The 19,439-nt window shown below is 32.0% G+C and overlaps 1 protein-coding gene and 1 long non-coding RNA gene across 2 annotated transcripts; one reads left to right on the top strand and one right to left on the bottom strand.

Moving 5' to 3' along the window:
* Nucleotides 1–361: 361 nt before the first annotated feature.
* On the bottom strand, nt 362–18,771 carry LOC139989204 (O-acyltransferase like protein). Its single transcript, XM_072007329.1, has 11 exons — nt 18,242–18,771; nt 8,418–8,629; nt 6,706–6,917; nt 5,110–5,201; nt 4,536–4,729; nt 4,058–4,393; nt 3,271–3,470; nt 2,604–2,736; nt 2,002–2,191; nt 1,609–1,751; nt 362–1,355 (listed from the first exon to the last, which is right to left on the bottom strand). The coding sequence occupies exons 1-11, from the start codon at nt 18,510–18,512 to the stop codon at nt 834–836; spliced, it is 2,505 nt and encodes an 834-aa protein (XP_071863430.1). The 5' UTR covers nt 18,513–18,771; the 3' UTR covers nt 362–833.
* Nucleotides 14,044–15,629, top strand: LOC139989199 (uncharacterized). The gene is made up of 2 exons (XR_011800284.1): nt 14,044–14,184; nt 14,266–15,629. It is a non-coding gene; the product is annotated as an uncharacterized lncRNA (long non-coding RNA).
* Nucleotides 18,772–19,439: the final 668 nt, after the last annotated feature.

Below are 19,439 nucleotides of genomic sequence, written 5' to 3'. Positions count from 1 at the left end.
TGTTAGATTTCCGAATTTTAAATGTAATACGTACACTTTCGATTTAAACTATAAAGCATAATGAAAAATAACCTTACTGACTTTTTATTTTTGTAAAAGTTCTATTTCTTTTTCTAAACTGGCCATCGAGAAAACATCTCTTAACTACACTTAATGATAGTCGATGATTTCTCACAGCTAATTTGTACCTTTATTTCTTAACTAACCTTTACCCGTTCATATTAAATTATTATTTTCATGCCGATGGATCAACATCGGATTGTGAGAAGCACTTCGAACTGAATCTATAAGTACACAATATATGATTATAAAAAACATGATCCTCCGTACGATAACAAATTATTTTCTATAATGATATATATATAAACTATGTTAAATATGGTCCCAAGTTGTCCATCTAATCCCAACATTCCAGAACAACGTAATATTAAAATGTAATATTATAATGTAATATTAAAATGTGGTGTTAAAATAATGCACCAAATAGTTCACAAAGATTCACTTAATAGAAACCACTAAACTTATCATTAAACCATACGTGTTCTTAATTTATCATCGTACAAAGAATCTTTATTTCTTAAATCATACCACATACCTGACGATATTCCTTAATAACGACTATGAAATACACAAAATACTTCGCAACAGACGAATATTCAAAGAAAAACTACGATATGGCTATCACTCACTACCTACAAGAGTGCCTGAATCAACAAATAGATATCACTACATCAATTATATAATTCCTTAAAGGCGTTTCCCAATCTCGCTTCTATTCGCTTATAAACGCTTGACCAGCAAGCTGATTCGATATTACACTGGTATATTGTCGATCAACTACTGGCGGCCTGATCCCCTAATTCCCTAGATCCTCCTTTCCTTATGAACTCCTCGTTTACGATCGATTCGTAACAACAATCCATTCTTTCCTTTGTTCTAGATTTCGACGGTTGATCCGAGTCTTCGTCAAAACCATTATTTTGATGAACATTTCTCAACTGTTCCCATGAATCGTTGCCTTCAGCTTTAATTACAAAGATGAATGGACACTTGTCATCTTTGTCGTCAGATTTTAAATCCTGATCATACATGCTGTTTTTATTGGACTTTTGGTTAAAAGTGCCTTCACAATCCTGCGTAATTGTAGCAGAAGACTCTTCCGTGGAACGATAGATCTCTTTACCAGAATCAATAGAACCGAATATTTTTCCTTGGTTTAGGTTCAAGGATTTTGATTGACTTTGATGGTGAGAAAGAAAGGTATAATCTAAAGTCATAAAAGGCATCTCGAAGCACAGTGTCCAAAGCGCAGAAAGCAGTACCGTGAGGCAGAGGTTGCTGAAGAAACTGCGAAGCTGCAAGTTTCGACAAATAATTAATTGCTTGCGTATAAAGTGAGCTTAGGAAGATAGTTGCAATAATTTAAAATTTGATTTGGGCTTGAGTTTAATATTTTTACGAAAATCTTTGAAAATCTTTTATAGTATTTAAAGGTTGGATTTTAAAATAATCTAAGTTGAAACTTAAATTCCACCAAAGTTAAGAACTTGGTAAATAAAAAATTAAGAACAGATCTATTTTAATGCATTTAAAGTTCAGATTACTTACAATTGCCATAGTTGAAATTATGCCCGGAGTCCGAACTGATCCAGCTTCTACTAAGAGAAATATATAATGGCACAAGTAAGCGCTGTAAGTTATCTTACTGAAGGGAACCCAACCCTTCCATGACAAAAATTGACCCACGAAACCTTGCACAAAAGAAAAGTACAATTGATATCTCTATAATCACATGAGTATATTTATCCCATATTTTGTATTTATAATTACTAATAATTAACAATTAATATTTCAAAATATGTGTAGGAAGTTGGAGCAAATGAAGTTTCATGCACACGTTTCTTCGCATAAATTTTCGCTATCGCACTTGCCATGCACTTATATTATTACTAAATGAATCATGTTTTGTTTAAATAAAAAATTAATACTAATAAATCTTACCACCATAGCCATGAACGCAGCAAAAGATGAGCCAAGCAATAGAAAGAGCAAAAATTTGTCTGTGAAAACCTGCATAAAAACTCGCTTCTAATTCGTTATAAGAGTAGTCGTCAAAGTACATCCACCGAGGAGATATGAATATGAATGAACCGCAAACTGCCGCTGCCAGCCAACCGAAAATCACGTATATCTGCAGAAAATCATTTAGATTTAATTAGAAAATGTCGATTACGAAGAAAAAACGTTCAAATATATTTTGCTACTATCTTTGATGAACACACATTTCATATGTCACGATCACTTTCTCTTCATTTCAGCGTAATATTCTTCTTCTTTCATTTCTAAATGAAGAAAACGAAATTTAGGTTGGGCTAAGTAAATTTATGAAAAGTTTCAACAAAATACCAAGAATACAAAATACACTAAGGATAATACTTAAAAAATTTATTAAAAAATAATAAATTAAATAGATATTTAAATAAATAGAAACACAAGATATTATTTAACTGTAGATTCCAAACAACACCCATTCAAGTTTGATAAAGTTTCATGATAGAATTATGCAATTATACTTATGAAGTAGAGGAACTTGATATACTTACATAACGAATCTTTACAACTCTTGATCGATTCTGATACAACAAGTAACCAAGAGCCAGACCAATAATATAAGATCCGTATCTGTTGTAAACTTTTGTGTAAATTTGTATGAAAACATTGGCCACGTCCGTGTTACTAACAAAAACAAAAAAATATGAAGATTAAATTAATGGTCTACTCGTTTAATTTTAATTTTGGTTTCAGTAAGATGATCTTGAATGGCGTATTATAAATACTTAATATTCCCTGAATCGTTTTATCGATGTTTACAGATCTACCAAAATATATTTTATATATCAAATAATATTTTGTAAATTTAAAAGTATCAATAATATTAAAGTACTGAGAATGAATATCAAACATTCGAAATATAAATATGACAAAGAAAGGACGGAGTGGAATATCTATTTCAAAGTAAAAAGTAGTCGTGTGTGGAATAAATCAGACGGTACAATACGGCGCGGCGTAGTAGCAAGATGAAAAGAAAAGAGAGATACAGGACGTTCCGAAAAGATTCTGTCAAATTTTAAAAACATGTAACATTCGTTAAAATAAAAGTAATTGATTTTTATACACAAATATTTACTGATTTAAAAATTCGATGTAACTTTTCGTGGACGCCATGTAGAAAACAGGAAGACAGTGAAAAAGGCAAATATCCACACTCACTCCTTGTAATAGAGCATAGTTCCACTAAGCTTGAGACTGAATGTTATTAGGAATGGTATTAGAATGGAGATAATTAGGCCTAATGCGAAAACGAGCCAGAAGAAGACTTTTCGCGTGAACTTGAGCATAGGATACAAGAAGATCGGTGACAGCCAGACGAGTTGCATATCGGTCGCCAGATACCAAGACTGAGACATGCACTAAAAACAGAAGTAAGAAATAAGCAATTATTGGACAAGCTATTTCTAAATTCCTCTCGTGTAACATTTTTTTTTTTTTTGTTATAAACAACTCGAAATAAGAATATTTATTAAATGGTAGTACAATAATTGATTAAATAAAATGTAATAATACATTTTGTAACAAAAAGCACGAATACTTAGCTCAAAGTAATTATCTGTCATGCAACATACTTAGGAAGCTATGCCAGATAATAAGCAAATACATTTCTTCGTAACTGAGGTTAAGAACATTGGAGGTTCAAGAAACGAATAAAAGGATTAAAAATTGAATTCAGTAAAAAACGTGAACCGCGTAGCTAAATGCGATAAAATTTTCTTTGTAATTTGTAGTTCAACGGCAACATGCAATGTTCCATTATTATTCAATTCCATTATTAAACAACATACTTCGATAAAAAGATTGATCAGTTAAATAATTCAAATCAATCTAAAGTACATGGTATGCGCTTCATGCAGAATACAAAAAATTGTTCTATAAATAACTATTCATTATTCCATTAGAAAGTGTACACACAATAATTGCATCATTACTAAACTTTACTTACAATTCTAGATAGATTGATATAATTATTCAAGTAGAGCAGGTTGATCCACCAGTTTTCTTGACAATAATCTCTATTAGCTCCGACCCATAGATCCCAATAAGGACCTGAGCCAATTTTGTAAAACAAGGTAGCATAAAATCCGATCATCATAGCGTATGCCGGGGTTAATCTTAAATAACGGTGAAGATAGAGGCCAATTACGTCGAAATAGCCTTGTGAATTTTTCTCGTTTTTTTTTAGGACCGTGTATGCCATTAGAACCCCACTTATAAGGAAAAACGTGTCGGTGATGATATTTGCATTGAGTACTAACATGTTGGCCCAATTTGTGTGCATCTTGAAACATAAGACATTAATTTGTTAAAAATTATAAAATTAGTTTGTGTATTTAAAATTTATTATATACTTGTACATGATTACGTCATATAATTTTTGTTTTTCAATTTAGACATCGATAGAACATTTATAATTTTTTTACCTGTGGAATTTCGCTCAAGTTCATTTTAACACCAACCACCTCTATATAATAAGTGTGACCATAAATGATCCAACACATACTGATATAGCGCAGTCCATCAAGGCATTTGATCGAATCACGATGTCTGTCCGTTTTCAATAAATTTTTTCCATTCGTGTAGATGGAGAACGAAGTTAGAAGAATGTGTCTTTTATCTAAACATACATAGTGTGTAACATTATTTGTATATAATAAATAAATAAATACATAAATTTAAAGCTTAATTCAATTATTTCACTGCATCTATTTTTTTCCTTTTTCTACAAAGTATGAAGAGATTAAAAGAATATCGGAAATCGACACTTATCAATCAACAAGAGCATCGATAAAGCTCTTATGCAAGACAAACAAAGTGTCCTTAACACTGATCTTTATCGCGCGATCAAGAATCTTTATCGGTCATATGCGATGCAATCTCGCGACCGATCTTTTCCTTAGTTCCTTCTTCTGGAATCGTAATAGCAACGAGATAAAGCGATCAAACGATGAATTTGCAGTGAATTTTCATTTACGTAACAGAACGAACACAACTCACCTTTTCGGTTCAATGTACTCAGATGGCCTTGTTTAGCGATGTCGTAACTCGTGCTGGCAATTATGATTACCACGAATATCGTCAGGATCGATCTGAAATTTGATACGATCTATATTAACATGCAAGTCACGGAACAGATGGGTAAGTATATTTATATATAAAAACATTATTTGTACAATTTTTAATTTTAATTATGTTAATTTAATAAAATAATAATAATAAAAGAAATTGAAGTTGTTTTTGCAAAATTATGCAAGAAAAATAGAATTATGAATTTGTACAATTTGTAAACTATTACGAAGCTAAATTTATATTTTAGCAAAGATTATTGAATTTTAATTTAGCACATAATTTTATTTTCTAATTATCTTTTTAAATAATTTTATATTAATCACTAAATTTAGATCTTTTATCGTCATTTAGTTATTAATAATTCAAATTTCCAAATATATTATCTTTTTTTTTTAAGAAACCATGTCCTGGAACAAACAACTTTTTTCTTTGCATGTTACCGCTGGACGCTTTTGGTTTTTCAGATATTCAGAAAGTGAGTCGATACCACTACAGTGAATTCTGCCCACATGTGTGTATCTTTGACACAGCTACATAGTTACAAGTATAGCCGACATGTTCGCCTCTTCGTTCGCCGCTTGTCGATTCGTTCATATTACTTTACATTCATCAGCCATTGATCTCTTTATCTTTGTACCATATTTTACGAATCTTAATAATCATTCACAACTGCACATACAAGACTGGAAGAAATGTTTTCAAAAATTTGATCCGACGAGAACACGATTTTGAGAATCGAATAATTAAATCCTTTGATATCATGGCTAAGATGGTTTCCTATTTCAGATAATAACAATAAAATATAAAGCTTAATATGTATTGTAATTATGTTATTATTTATCACCTAACCTAGACCGTTAAAGGTAATTATTTTTAGTAAGCAATTGTGCATGAAGCTGTAATCCGAAGAATCCGTGGGATAGCCAAGCACATTCAGGCTTCGTTTATATATACTACAAATAAATAAAGAATAAGAATTAGGTTTGGTTTCTTAACTCGGCCGCTACGAGGCAGCCGACGACCAATACTAATGCGTACGTTATTACCGATGCACAATTGTAAGTAGAATTCATCGAGTGTAGTAGTACCAACAATTTTTTGCGAATATCTCGGAAACTAAGACCGAACGGTGGTTACATGTATAGGAAAAAATTATTTAGAATCATGCCCGGGACAACACAGTAAAAAATTATCGAAATCCACGATAGCTGCAGTTTCCTAAATATATTGTAAAAATATTTATGGCTTATAAAAATCATACATTATTTCTCGATTATCCTAATTCAATATTATTCTGAGAAAGATCCGATAAGCATACCTTGAGTCAATACCGTAAACAATAAAAGTTACGGTACTTTTACGTAACAGAGATAAAATTCTAATTGAGAAGTTTGCCGTGCAATGCACGCGTTCAGCCTTGCCCTCGAAGCAGCGAGCAAACAACGATGCCACCACGGTCTTACGTTACTGCGAAAACTGCCGCGCCGCGTGTTGGAACACGATAATATGCGCAGATCTACCTACATGTAAACCCAGTCAGTTACGTCGAAGATCGGCCGATCCATTTCTGCGGTGCGACACGATACCTTTATCACCATATCCACGCGTTCCTCCACCTTCAGAGGGTCGAGGCCAAGCTCGAGCGCCTCCTGGATTTCTGTGTGGTTGCAACTTGATGGAACGCACCACATCCACATGTAGTTCACTGAACGCCCCGATTTCCATTTCGTATATCCCTGAATTAAACAGAACGAATATTTTATTGCAATCGAATAGGTGAAAGAGAATAAAAATAACTTCTCATTTATGTTTGACTGTCATTCTTAACTCTTTGAGATATGAGACATGAAACAAGAGTGGTTAGGAGATCTCATGATTAAACGAAAATTTGGATCTGTTTGATAAACCTGAGAAAACCATTAAATATTACTGATAGCAGTACTTCCAACTTGAAGATCGGTAATCTCGATGTGATAGACGCTGAATGGTACGATAACGATAATGATTAATAAGATCGAATAGTGATAATGCTTTTGAGCAATGACCGATAAACTGTTAAATGAATCAGAGTTGTGTGTTATCGTTGTCTAGAGAATAGAGTCTGATATTATTGTCTTGGTATTATATTTTAAAATTCAGTCTAGACGTTGCAAAATTTTCTTTGCGACCTGTTAGTCATTTAGATTCTAGATCATAGATTCCCAAAATGTGTATAAGTGTGTAGCCTTAAATATTAAAATATGAGAGTAGTTTACGCATTTATTTCTTAAGGAATTCTTCAGTTTTGCTCATTGAAAATTATCAGATAAGCAATTCAACTATCTTGTCTAACTAACTAAGTCTGGTTTCTCTCAACTCGCAGATTTATATCAAATTAGTTTTGAATTGCTTGTCAATCAACTCTTTTTTGACAGCAATTACACTTCGTTTAATCTTTGAGAAAAATTACCGTTTTCCCAAATGGATCTCGACCCATAAAAATTTGGGAAGCTTCCGTTTAAATAATTATAACATATTCATATATATATGTGACTTTAAAATCATTAATTTCATTTTAGTTTCAAATTAATCACTCATTATCGCTTCATGTCGTATTAATGCAAACTACGCTAATTATTAATTATACATTAATAACTCAACTATGAAAAAACTTTTAGACAATTTATAATATCATAATAATTGTACTTGCATGAATAATGTAAATTAATATATTTTGCTAAAAAAGTTTACTAAAGAGGTATTCTATTGTCAAAGATGCTTTTTTGATCAATAAATAAATAAATAACCATTTATTTTTCGCCAATAAATAAGTACATATATCTTTTTCCACGGGCGAATTTCTTCAAAAGCAACTTCAATGTGGTATGTTTCGTGCTACCGAGAATTGCATAACATTTTTTGGAGCAATTTCAGAAACGCGACGTAATTGCGAAATCTTGGTCATAACTCGATTGAGCAATTGCAATATATCCAGTAATAAATTCCGATTGCTTTAGTTAATTTTTGACAGAAAAAAGATTCCCACTCTTATAACTTCTGTTTAATAATATTTAATTATTATGAAAAAGTCCGTGGTTTAATTTTTATTAATTATATATATTTTTTCATGCTAAAATTTTCCTAACTTCAACTTAAAAAGGAAACTGGAATTAATTATTTTACATGTATTTTCTAGACGATCAAAAATTAATTTTTCTCTACAAGAACTAATAGACTACAACTAGTATTTTACTCACCGAGGCGATGGCTATATTCAGAAGCAGATCACCCATATCAGGCTGGTGTGGTTTACCGTTGTCCTTGGCGATTTCGAAATTCACCGTGGCACTACACGCCTTCCCGGTGAATCCGTATTTGCTTTTCACTTGTAGACACTCGTCGTAATTGCCTAACTGCTGGTAATTGCCCGTGATTACACCCAGTGGAATTTTCACGGAGGAGTCGTACACTAGAATCCACAGAAAGCTCCTTGTACTTTTCTCTGTAATCTTTTCTTTTTTCAGATTTTCTTTTTCTACATTTTCTTGTGTTTTTCATATGCTATCAGTGAAATAGTTATACCCATTCATATTTCTATAAATAAGTTTAAAAAAATGGAACTTAGGGAGAAGATTGTTTTATCTGCTAAATATAGCACAAAATAAATTTTTGTATTTTACGTTATTTGATTACCATTAATGTTATAATTGTGTATTTCTATATACGTATGAACACTAATGATGTATATTTACATCGTCCTCTTCATAACATCTTTCGTTTCGTTTAATCCTTTAGATAATATCTTCATCACTTATATTTTCATGTTATTTCATAATTTTTAGGAATTTCTACAACCTGATACATTGTTTAAAGTTATTAGAATTTTTCGTTTTGAAAGGTTTCGTTGACGTGAGGAATTGGTTAAATGTTTTTCTTTACTGCATAACATTATACGGATAAACAAATCTTAAGTTTTAAGTGAATAACCATAAATTATCAACTATCTTATTAATACATGTCGTGAAACATGATTCTGTTAGAGGATATGCCTGCAACAGGTTTCTTTCTCTAGTAACACTCATCACTTATTAATGGTTTGTTTCTCTTTCGCATGTACTATTTTAATTATGCATTTTTTTCATCTGACAATGGCGCTTTATCCAATATCTATCCGTTTCCAAGCGCGTTTCGTAATCAAGGTGTACATCTCACGTTTTGCATCGCGATCAATTTTCATGCGTTCATCTATTTAAATGGTTAGTAAATACGTCGTGATTCTCTCGATAAATTATTGCCATACGAGTGCATGCTCATCTTCGCTGCCAATATTCATTTTAAAGTTGGTAAACAGAATGGAATCTCGTATTCACTACAGATCTTTGAAAAGTAAACATAATTTAACTACCAGAAATTAAATGTTCTAATTTGCATCCATTTTATTTTTATCTACATTCACTGATGTATAGATTGAGAATCGGTTGATTAATATGTCGAATTATAAATTTTAATTGTCGTACCACATAGTAGACTGTGGAAGAAATAAATGTATATGTAAATTCGGAAGAAAAAAACATACACATGTGTTGGAAATTATGAAACAAAGTACATAAAGTGAATAACCTCAATTATGAAGAAGCACATCGTATTACCGCGGAGATACACCTGGAAGTCCGGAGGTATTTACTATAACCTATCACATGTGTATGTATGATAAAATCGAGACACGTGTGAGATCAAATGCAGTCATGCTTCTTTTGAACTACTGTTGCCCACATGCGATGGTTCGTGCACGATTTTCTCCTCTATGCACAATTGCTTGAAACAAGAGCGTTAACGTCTGTTAATTTGTTTTTATTATTAGACAGAATATTCTGTTACAACTTTTATGCGCTTTACCGTTTAATTGCACGTTTTGAAATTAGTAATTTATCAGTTGAAAATCAATTTTTTAAATTAAAAATACATTTTAACATAAAGGTTTTTTATATAATTTATATCTACAACAATCATGCTAATCTTAACCTCCAAATTACAATTATTAAAAAGAATCGTGAAAATGGCAATTGCTACACTATTTTCCAAAACGCATCTTTTTATTCTTAATTTTATCTTTCAATTCTATTTAAGAAATTTTTCTTCATTAGCACATGTGTGTATATGTGATAGAATTAAAACTATTATAATAAACTCAATGCCGACACCTCTCTTACACGGAAGTGAGATAGCCAAGAAACACACGGGAACTGTAATCAGTGTGGGTAACGCGTGAATTGCGAAACAGGTCGACCGATAGGGATAAAAGGAAGAAAAAGTGACCGTGCGATAGAGCGGATTTTTCATTGATGCTCGATAGCGAGGACATGCCGGCTACTCGCAAACAACCGTTATGCGAGTTATACGATTATACAGTGTCATTTATCTAAACGAAGTGCATCGATATACACAACACACGTTCGTAGCGTGTAAACATATGTCATGTTACATAAAGTAATCAGCTCAGAGACGTTGTGCAAAGCTGAAGTCGCAAAATTCTCATTGTTTTTTCTCACGAGAAAAACACACTATTCACAGAAGACATTTACCTCTACTCATATTCGCCATTGTAATATATCAATGTAAAAGGATCTATTGTTATATGAGTTGTTCAACTCCAATTTAATTACAGTTAAAGGGCTGACAAAAGCGACCCTTGTAAATGACGAATATTTCGTTACAAAAAATTGAAATGTACGGAACAGAAATTAAAGATACTAAAGTATTCTTTCGTTTTTCCGAAAAATGCCACATATAAACAAGGGTCGTTTTTATTATGAATGCCTCAATTGTAATATTCTAAGACTCAACCACCTCCGCTTATTATCTAATTATATTTTTTTAATCTAGATTATGATGCAAATTATCAGTGACTACATGCATATTTTAAAGGATCTTTTCATGAAAATTTTCCGTATCGGCACTACAGTGCCGTCAGAAAACACGTCAGCTTCAAAGAAATCCACACAGCTGTGTCTTTTACCTTTCGCAGAACCTTGAGGATAGTTCATTCAACGGATTCTATCAGTAACCTTCAACCGCAAACTTCTATGAATCGTTTCAATTTTATTGTTCGTGAGTGAACTTTTGTTTCTCTTATTATGAAGGATGTTTTTTGACAAAAAATTCGTGATGTAAGAGCGCAAGGTTATGAAAAACAAAAAGATCGAGCAAAGTATAAAGGACAAAAAAAGAATGATTATGTTATAGAAATAAAAAACTTTGATTTCAAGTTAAAGAATTTTAAGATATTTCAAAAAAATTAGGACATTTAAAATTAATATAAAATATTTGAAATATTTAAAATTATTAAACATATAAAAATTTTGAAATATATTTACATGTGACTATGAAAAGATTTTAACCCAGATTTAAAAAATAGAATATTTTTAAAAATTACACTGCAATAAGTACTGAACAATTAAAAAAAATGTTTTTAGTTTTTTAAAAAATTTCTAGTTCATTGAACTATGCAATAATAAGAAGAACGTTCTCATTTGCAGCTCTAGCAAGAAACTGCAGAAAGAAATTAGAAAAACAATCACATTTTTCTTAGAAGCGGCAAGGGTTAATAGCATCTCGGGAATAGGCTGATTGTTTAAGCGCGCATTTGCAATGAATTAGCATTCTAAGGTCATGAGTTCATTTGCTTCCCCATCGATACTTCATCGATGACAGCTGAGCCACGTTCTCAGTATCGCTGCGAGAAGTATTCTTTTTCGAGCGATTCTCGAGGAAAATTTCCCAGATAATCGTGAATGCGAGCTACAACTGACATTTGACATGACAGATCCTTGCAATTTTACGTCTTCAATGCGCCACTGTATGCCATATGTATACGTCTTTATGCGTGCCGAATCTATTGCATTTCAAACGTACCCACATTTTCCTCTTCTTCGTTGGAAAATAGAAGTTCCATCGGTCAATGGCGTTGTAAAAGCTTAAGAAAAGCTCTAAGAGATATTTTATGATCTCAAACGATAATAACTTTAAAAAGTATGTATACCTAAGTAGTATTAAAGCTATGATTTGAAATTACAAATTACAAAGAATTCACTTTGTTCCTTTTATATCTTTTAGTTAATATACATATCACTAAATTGAAACTTTAGATAAAAAACTCTTTTCGAAGAATCACTACTTACCTTTGTATCAAGATAATTTTACACCTCTGCCATTTAGTCGTATTTAATAGTTCTTTATTTTAGCTAGTGACCATGATGGAGCTCTCGCATGATGAAAGATTTTTAATATTGATTTTGATGAAAGATTTTTTTTTCATTTCCTCATTTTTAACAGGACAGCCTTCCTTTCTTTGATTCTACGAAATGGATATTACCAGATGCCGATTCAGGAGCCAATCGAAAATGTTTTTGCGAAAGAATTAAGAAATCGAGAATCAAGTTGCATACGTCATCGCGGAGTTCACAGCTGACCAAATGCAGTATATATATTTTTTATTCCGAAACTCTGAACATTGAGCGATGAATATTTATCAAGGTAACAAAATGATAAATGTCGATGCTGTCAATCTCGAGGTTACAATTCAGAAATCTTCATACTCAATTAATAGATGAAATTATTGAAAAAATTCTCTTTTGAATATTAGGCAAATATTTTCCGTGAAGAAAACACAAGAAATGGTTCATCGACTATGGCGCCGTAATAATAACATTAGAACGTGCCAGTAGTCGTATCAGAGCTATCGAATCAGTGCTTCGAACCGTTAACTGTTTGGTGGTAGCGCCACAAACGAATAAGAGTAAAGAAGGTACGCAAGAGATTTATTAAAATTTCACAGACTCTGCAATTGGATAACAGTAATCAGTGAAACATGTGTCAAAATGATATGGTATTTTAAACAGATAACCTTAAACTCAATGGAATATGCGCCTAAATTATGTCTTTTTGTTTATGATTATATACGAAATTAGAATGAAAATTTTGTACAACAAATTTTTTCCAAAAAAAGAACTATTACATTAAATCTTGAACAATACTGCGTGTTATTAATGAACATCATAATCAAGAAACAATGTGTCAAAATAAAGATTCTTTTTTACAATATCATTAATGGATAATGATATCGGAATCTTTAAATGGTGCGGCAAAATGACGTTTTCTAGTTGTGATACCACAGATAATGGTATCAGAGTTGGCAAACAATGCAGCTATAATATCACTAATGAACATTAGGTTGAAAAAAAACATGATCAATTATGCTTAGAACGAAGCTTCACATCAAAACAATTTTCAGTTTGTTAAGATAAAAATCAGTTTTAGGAAATCGTTCGGTAAAAATAAAATAATAATAACAATAATAAATAAAGCTCAATACTCTCAACAATTCCTATTTATAAGTACATGTGTACTAAGCACTATCGTGTAAGAAAAGTCTAAGAATGGATCGGAAAGAGAAAAGATTGATCGATCATCGGTCAGTGAGCAAAAAGACCAGCTTTGATACACAAGGACGGTCATCGCCACAGACGTTATTCCTTCGTGACCCAGTTTGTGTTCGCCTCATGACGCACATTCCAATTCACCGACGCTCAGAAACACTTCTTTTTCCTCATTCAATTCCCTTTCTTCATCCTCTACATTTCCTTCTATGAGTCCTCGATAGTTCACTAACATTTCGCTAGATGACGTCACTAGTAACTACCATTTCTGCACAAACTTAATCATAGATTAATACCATTTAACGTCTTAACAGATTCGCCGATAATTATGTGAAATCTTGAAATACAAAATCATAGAATTCTGTGATTAAGACAAAGGTAACAATTTATCAAGAAGTTAATACCTTTTATTACCATTATTAATCGAAATAAACATGAGAATTTATTTTAGTCGTGGAAAATGTAGCAATATAGCAACAGTCGTTGTAGTATGTTGATGAGGAAACGGAATTCTCTTTTAATTTGATTTTTATCAAGACATATGTTTTGAAAAGCATTCAAAGTAGTTTGTTGCAGAGATAAATACAAGGTAGTAAGATAGAAAAATGCATAACGATACCATATGACGTGACTTAAGCCTATAAACATCACGTATATTTTCTTTGTTTAGGTCGAAGTCCTGGCTGGGAAAACAGAAATGTATTGTCATCTGTTACGTGAACTAATAATAAATATTAGTGTTGGTATTGCGTAATCGGATCTGATTATTCTCTGTTGCGGTCGTTACTGATAGTTCAATTACATCAGTAATTTGAGGGATGATTAATTTGGAGGAAGTAAACGATTTAGACTGTGCTGGTTTATAGAAATCTTTTATTTCGAGATTACTAATAAGAGATTATGAAAATAGAGGGGGATTAGTGAAGGATTAATTTATCAAAGAATTGTTTCAGGTAAATTGATCAAAATATAGCTATCTTTCTCACACGCCTAACAAATCCTCCATTAAAACATGTGTTACGGATATACGAGGTTATCTTACAGTTCTTCCAGTTGACTTCGACATCACGAAAATAAAGTGACTTACGAAGATCTGCAAATAAACGTGCAATGTTATGACGTAATTGTAATCGCGATGGATTCATCATCTTTTCTTTGCTCCCGCTTCATGTCAATATCAACATTGTATCATCGAATTCAAATTCCGAGTATCCATCATCAATGTTCACATATTGCTCAAGGACGATTTTGTTAATCTCCAAGACGTTACAGCAACACGATTTTCATGGTCATTTATTTTTACACCCCATTAGATCTTAATTTTCTTGCACAATTTAACTAATATTACTAATGAAATTTTACAAGCCTTAGGTTAAAAGTTACCAATATCAATAAGTTAGTTTGCGTCATAGCAATTTATTTACAAATTATTTACAAAACCTACAACCTACAATTCGTAACTCGTCAATTCACTAATATTATTAATTGGTAAATTATCATACAAGAGTCATATACAAAATGTTGACATAACGGAATAAAATGGAGAAATCCAGAAATCTAAGAAAGTAGGAATATACTAAGTAGGTTGAAACTTTTATCGTCATTTAAAAATATTTTACTAAATTTAATTCTATGAATGGAATTTTGTAAACATGGAAATAGAAAGAGAACCTAACAAAAAAACGACTTATATAAAGAAATAGTTATATGGAAATACATTTGTATATGTTATACAACATGAAATGTTATACAACATGAGATGTTATACAACATGTAACAAATATCAACACAACGCATTATGTCTGATTATGTAATTAATGCGATCTTTTGAGGATATTATCATCTGCGAAAATTTTTAGCTTATCTTTGTATTAATGGATTTACGGGTCAGCGAAGCGCAGCATAATTAAGTCGACATGAAAATAAGACTAACAAACATTGTTTTTCATTATACAATGTATTGTTTTAATTTCTCGGCATAATTTCCTTATGTTATATCGATTTCATTAATTGAATTACAATCAAGGATGTAAACACTGCTACATTAATTTTTCATTTTTCATTAGCTAAATTAATAATTGATATATTCTGTACACAGATAATTTATAGAGACAAATTTTGTGACATATTCATGAAAGGTACGCAAAATAGAAGTGCGGAAAATGTGGCAACTATCGACGTTGACCGTGACGAACCGGGAGAAATGATTAATTGCTATCTAAAATTAATTGAGTTTCTTTCTTTATGGGAATTACGTGATTCAACAATGATCACTTTACGTAACGCCATTTGTTATAATGATGTTGTAGCGATTACGTGCCTATCCCATGTCTACTCGCAGCAACTTAAGGTCAAGTTCAAATATTGACTAACAATTACCATGACACCTATCGTCAAATTATTTAGTATTTTAGTGATTCTTTTGGTTTATGGCATACCTGGACTCTTGCACAATAAGTTATTAATTAACAATATTAATAATTTTACAAGTTATAAGTTATAGGTTATAGACTCCTTCTTCACAATTTCACAATTTTAAGTCAAATATAAATATTATCATAGTTCAATTGTACAAAAAAACTTGATTAAATTTTGTTTTAAATAGACTACCGAATGCACGCCAAATTTGAAAAATTTATTCTTTATCACAAACAAACGTAATTAGCAATATACCCAATTTGAATAAAAGACACATTTGAAATCGTTTCGCTGAATGATTAATGTCTGGGTTTCGAAATAACATTTCTAATTCGAGAGAGTTCCTTTAATTTTTCTATCGAAATAACATTGGTCATCGGCCCAGGCTCCTTTCACTTGGTCTAGACACTCGGTTCCTTTCTTTTCGAATTATCAGAAAGAATCATTCACCTTTTGTAAATTGGAGAAAAAGTGACATATGGACAAAATGTCTGTCTAATTCTTAAATTGAAACATATTCGCTGCAGGTGAACGACCTGTTGTACCTCGATTGAAAGGAGAAAGAAAGAGAGTCGTCTCGATCCAGTTTCTCGATCTCCTTTCGAATTCATTCGATACTTAAAGGAGATAAAAAATGAATCATGATGCTTGTAAGTATATAAATACATACTATGTACCAATCAAAACTTCGTCCCTATAAGGTCATGTAATTTAAAAATAACACTACACTTTTTAAATTTTGTTTTATTCGCTTTGTATATTGTATATTGTATATTGAATTGCTGTATCAAACTATATTTAATCCATTTTAACTTATTTCTCGTTCCATGTTGTGCAAAATTTACGTGTTTTAATCTTCCACATTACATTTGAACTACTACGAAATGTATATGATTTTCTTGTCTGATTATGTAAATTAATGTTCACTCACTCAAATTCATAAACTTGCTACTAACTTCCGTTATTCTTTACTTCATTTCAGTAATTTAGCTTCTTCCAGAATTAGAAATGGCTTACGTAACCTTAAATTACATGTAATCAGTGATATTTATTTATGTTTATCGATCAGTGTTATTTACCATCAATTTTCACGGAGTAAATAAATGAGAATATACTAGTTATAATCAATGAAGATTAATTATATTTAATAATTAGTAAAGTTACCTTTATATTACGTTATAATTAATTCTTCTACAGAATTTTATGTTACTTAGCAGTGTCATCTACTACAAGCTATTATCGTTATTGTAATTCAATTAAAAGTAAAATAATTGTCATCCCTTTACCTAAATAAATAATTATTAAATTAATTAAATAAATACTAATGATGAATGGCGATTTCTATCAATTCTTGTCTATTTCGGAGATCTTTATTCGTCGAAGAGAAAACTATAATACGCGATCCTAAAAACGTTCCCAACATAGCCGCCATCATACGCGCTTCAGTACCGATTCAGAAGTGATGACAGTCAATATTTAAAATAAAAAAATGTTAAATTCTATAGGGTTACTGCAAGACGGTGCATCGCTCATCTATGGCAGGCCTTGTGAAATGTGCGGACATTGTACATATTTAGTAGAAAGCATGGAATGCATGCGCGCGCAGCACATCCTGCGCATGCATTTTACCCTTACAAAAATCCCGCCTTAACTTCTTACGTAGTCCCTCCCCGAATTTATGGGAACTTTGGAACTTTGAAATTTACATTAATCGCCAATGGTGAACGAAACCGATAATACGCAGTGAATGTAACGATAATGATGTGTACATTTAGCATACGCTTATCAATCTATTATTGATAAATGTCGATAGATACATGAATCGATTCTATTTCCAGTATTATTTTAGGCAATCATTAACTCGTTGATGTCCTGAAGTATTGATAGAACAGTTAGTAAAACTTCTCCTTACGGCAAAGATCTCTGAATGATGCATTTGAACGTTCTCTTAAAAGATTGGGATCCTATCTAATACCCTTCCCTATATGAGTCACTATTGTTTTTCTATTACTTTTAACCTATTTTTAACTCATAAAAACTAAGCGTACAAAATACATTTTTTTTTTAGAGTTATGTTGGAATCAAGCCTGTTATACATATACAAAACTGAAACATTAGAATTAATCTTAACAATGTCAATTAAATCATTAGATTGTTAGATAAAATCATTAGACAAGATGAAACACAAGAAATTGAGAAAAATAAAAAAACTAACAAACTGGACTTACTCTGAAGAGCCCATGGCGTATACTGACTGAGCTCCTTCAAGTAAACGGCGCTGTCCCGGAGACATTCTTCTGATGCACCATCGGAGGGTGCGAAAGGTTTTGAGAGAAAATCCAGCAACACCGTTTCTGGTTTATCAACCGCTCCCGTTAACTCACCAAACCCGACCGACAATAACAATAGAAGCCAAACACCAACGAACGAGGTAGAGGAACTCAGTTTATAACTGAGAATATCGAATTTACAAAGTAGAAAATTACCGATGAACTCCATAGTGACGGGTGGTTAGGCGTAAGTTAGCACACGTGTCTTTTCGACCGAAGCACGTGGCGTACGCGGTCACGTGTCCACTAGTGGCCTAGGTGTACACGCGTAAAAGGAGCGTAAGAGACGCTGAAACGTGAACTGTACGTTCTGTCAATCGCTGGTGCATTTATATATTGCTCGAGGCGCTGGCACGATGATGGGGGTAAAAGCATTCGACTCGACGATGGGCACCTCTTATCGATGCGACCGGAGGATTACGCGCACAGTAATCTGTCTCTCTTCCAAGGAACACAACAAGGAAGGAAGAAAGATCGAACGAAGAGTCGTGAAAAGACATGACTTTGGCTGTTTACTCTCGACGGACCAGATTTTTCTTTCCTTTTCTTCCTTTCCCGAACAAGATTTTTTGTTTACTTGTTTATTTACTGAATGACATAAATACAGTAAGAGTTAAATATACAATTTCATCGATATAGCTTGCTAATCAAATTTAAAAAATTTCATAACAATTATATAGGAACTTAATATGATTTAAAAAAACTTCCTGAGAAACTATCAGCCAAATCATAATATTTGTATAATATGTATTTTCTTTAAGATATAACATCCCAGAAGTATGTTTAATTTTATAACGTATCTGTACGTTAATCATTGTAACTGGATATCTCTAAATTTTATGTAGATCATTGCGATTCCCTGTTCCATTTTCATCTGTGATACAGAAGATAATGTACTTGAAAATAACGTTTATTTTTATTATTTCCAATTCAGAGTATGCAGTGCTAATATCGGGATAATAACATCAACTTAGAAACTTGTACACACACGCATATTCTTCCTAACCTAATATGATCTTGAACATACTCGTGAATGTTACACAGATTATTAAGTCTTACATCTTTCTCTTTATAGTTTAAGAATTAATTGCATACA

This window comes from Bombus fervidus, chromosome 1 (genome assembly GCF_041682495.2).
Source record: "Bombus fervidus isolate BK054 chromosome 1, iyBomFerv1, whole genome shotgun sequence".
NCBI lineage: Eukaryota > Metazoa > Arthropoda > Insecta > Hymenoptera > Apidae > Bombus > Bombus fervidus.
This window is presented reverse-complemented; position numbering and strand designations above follow the sequence as displayed.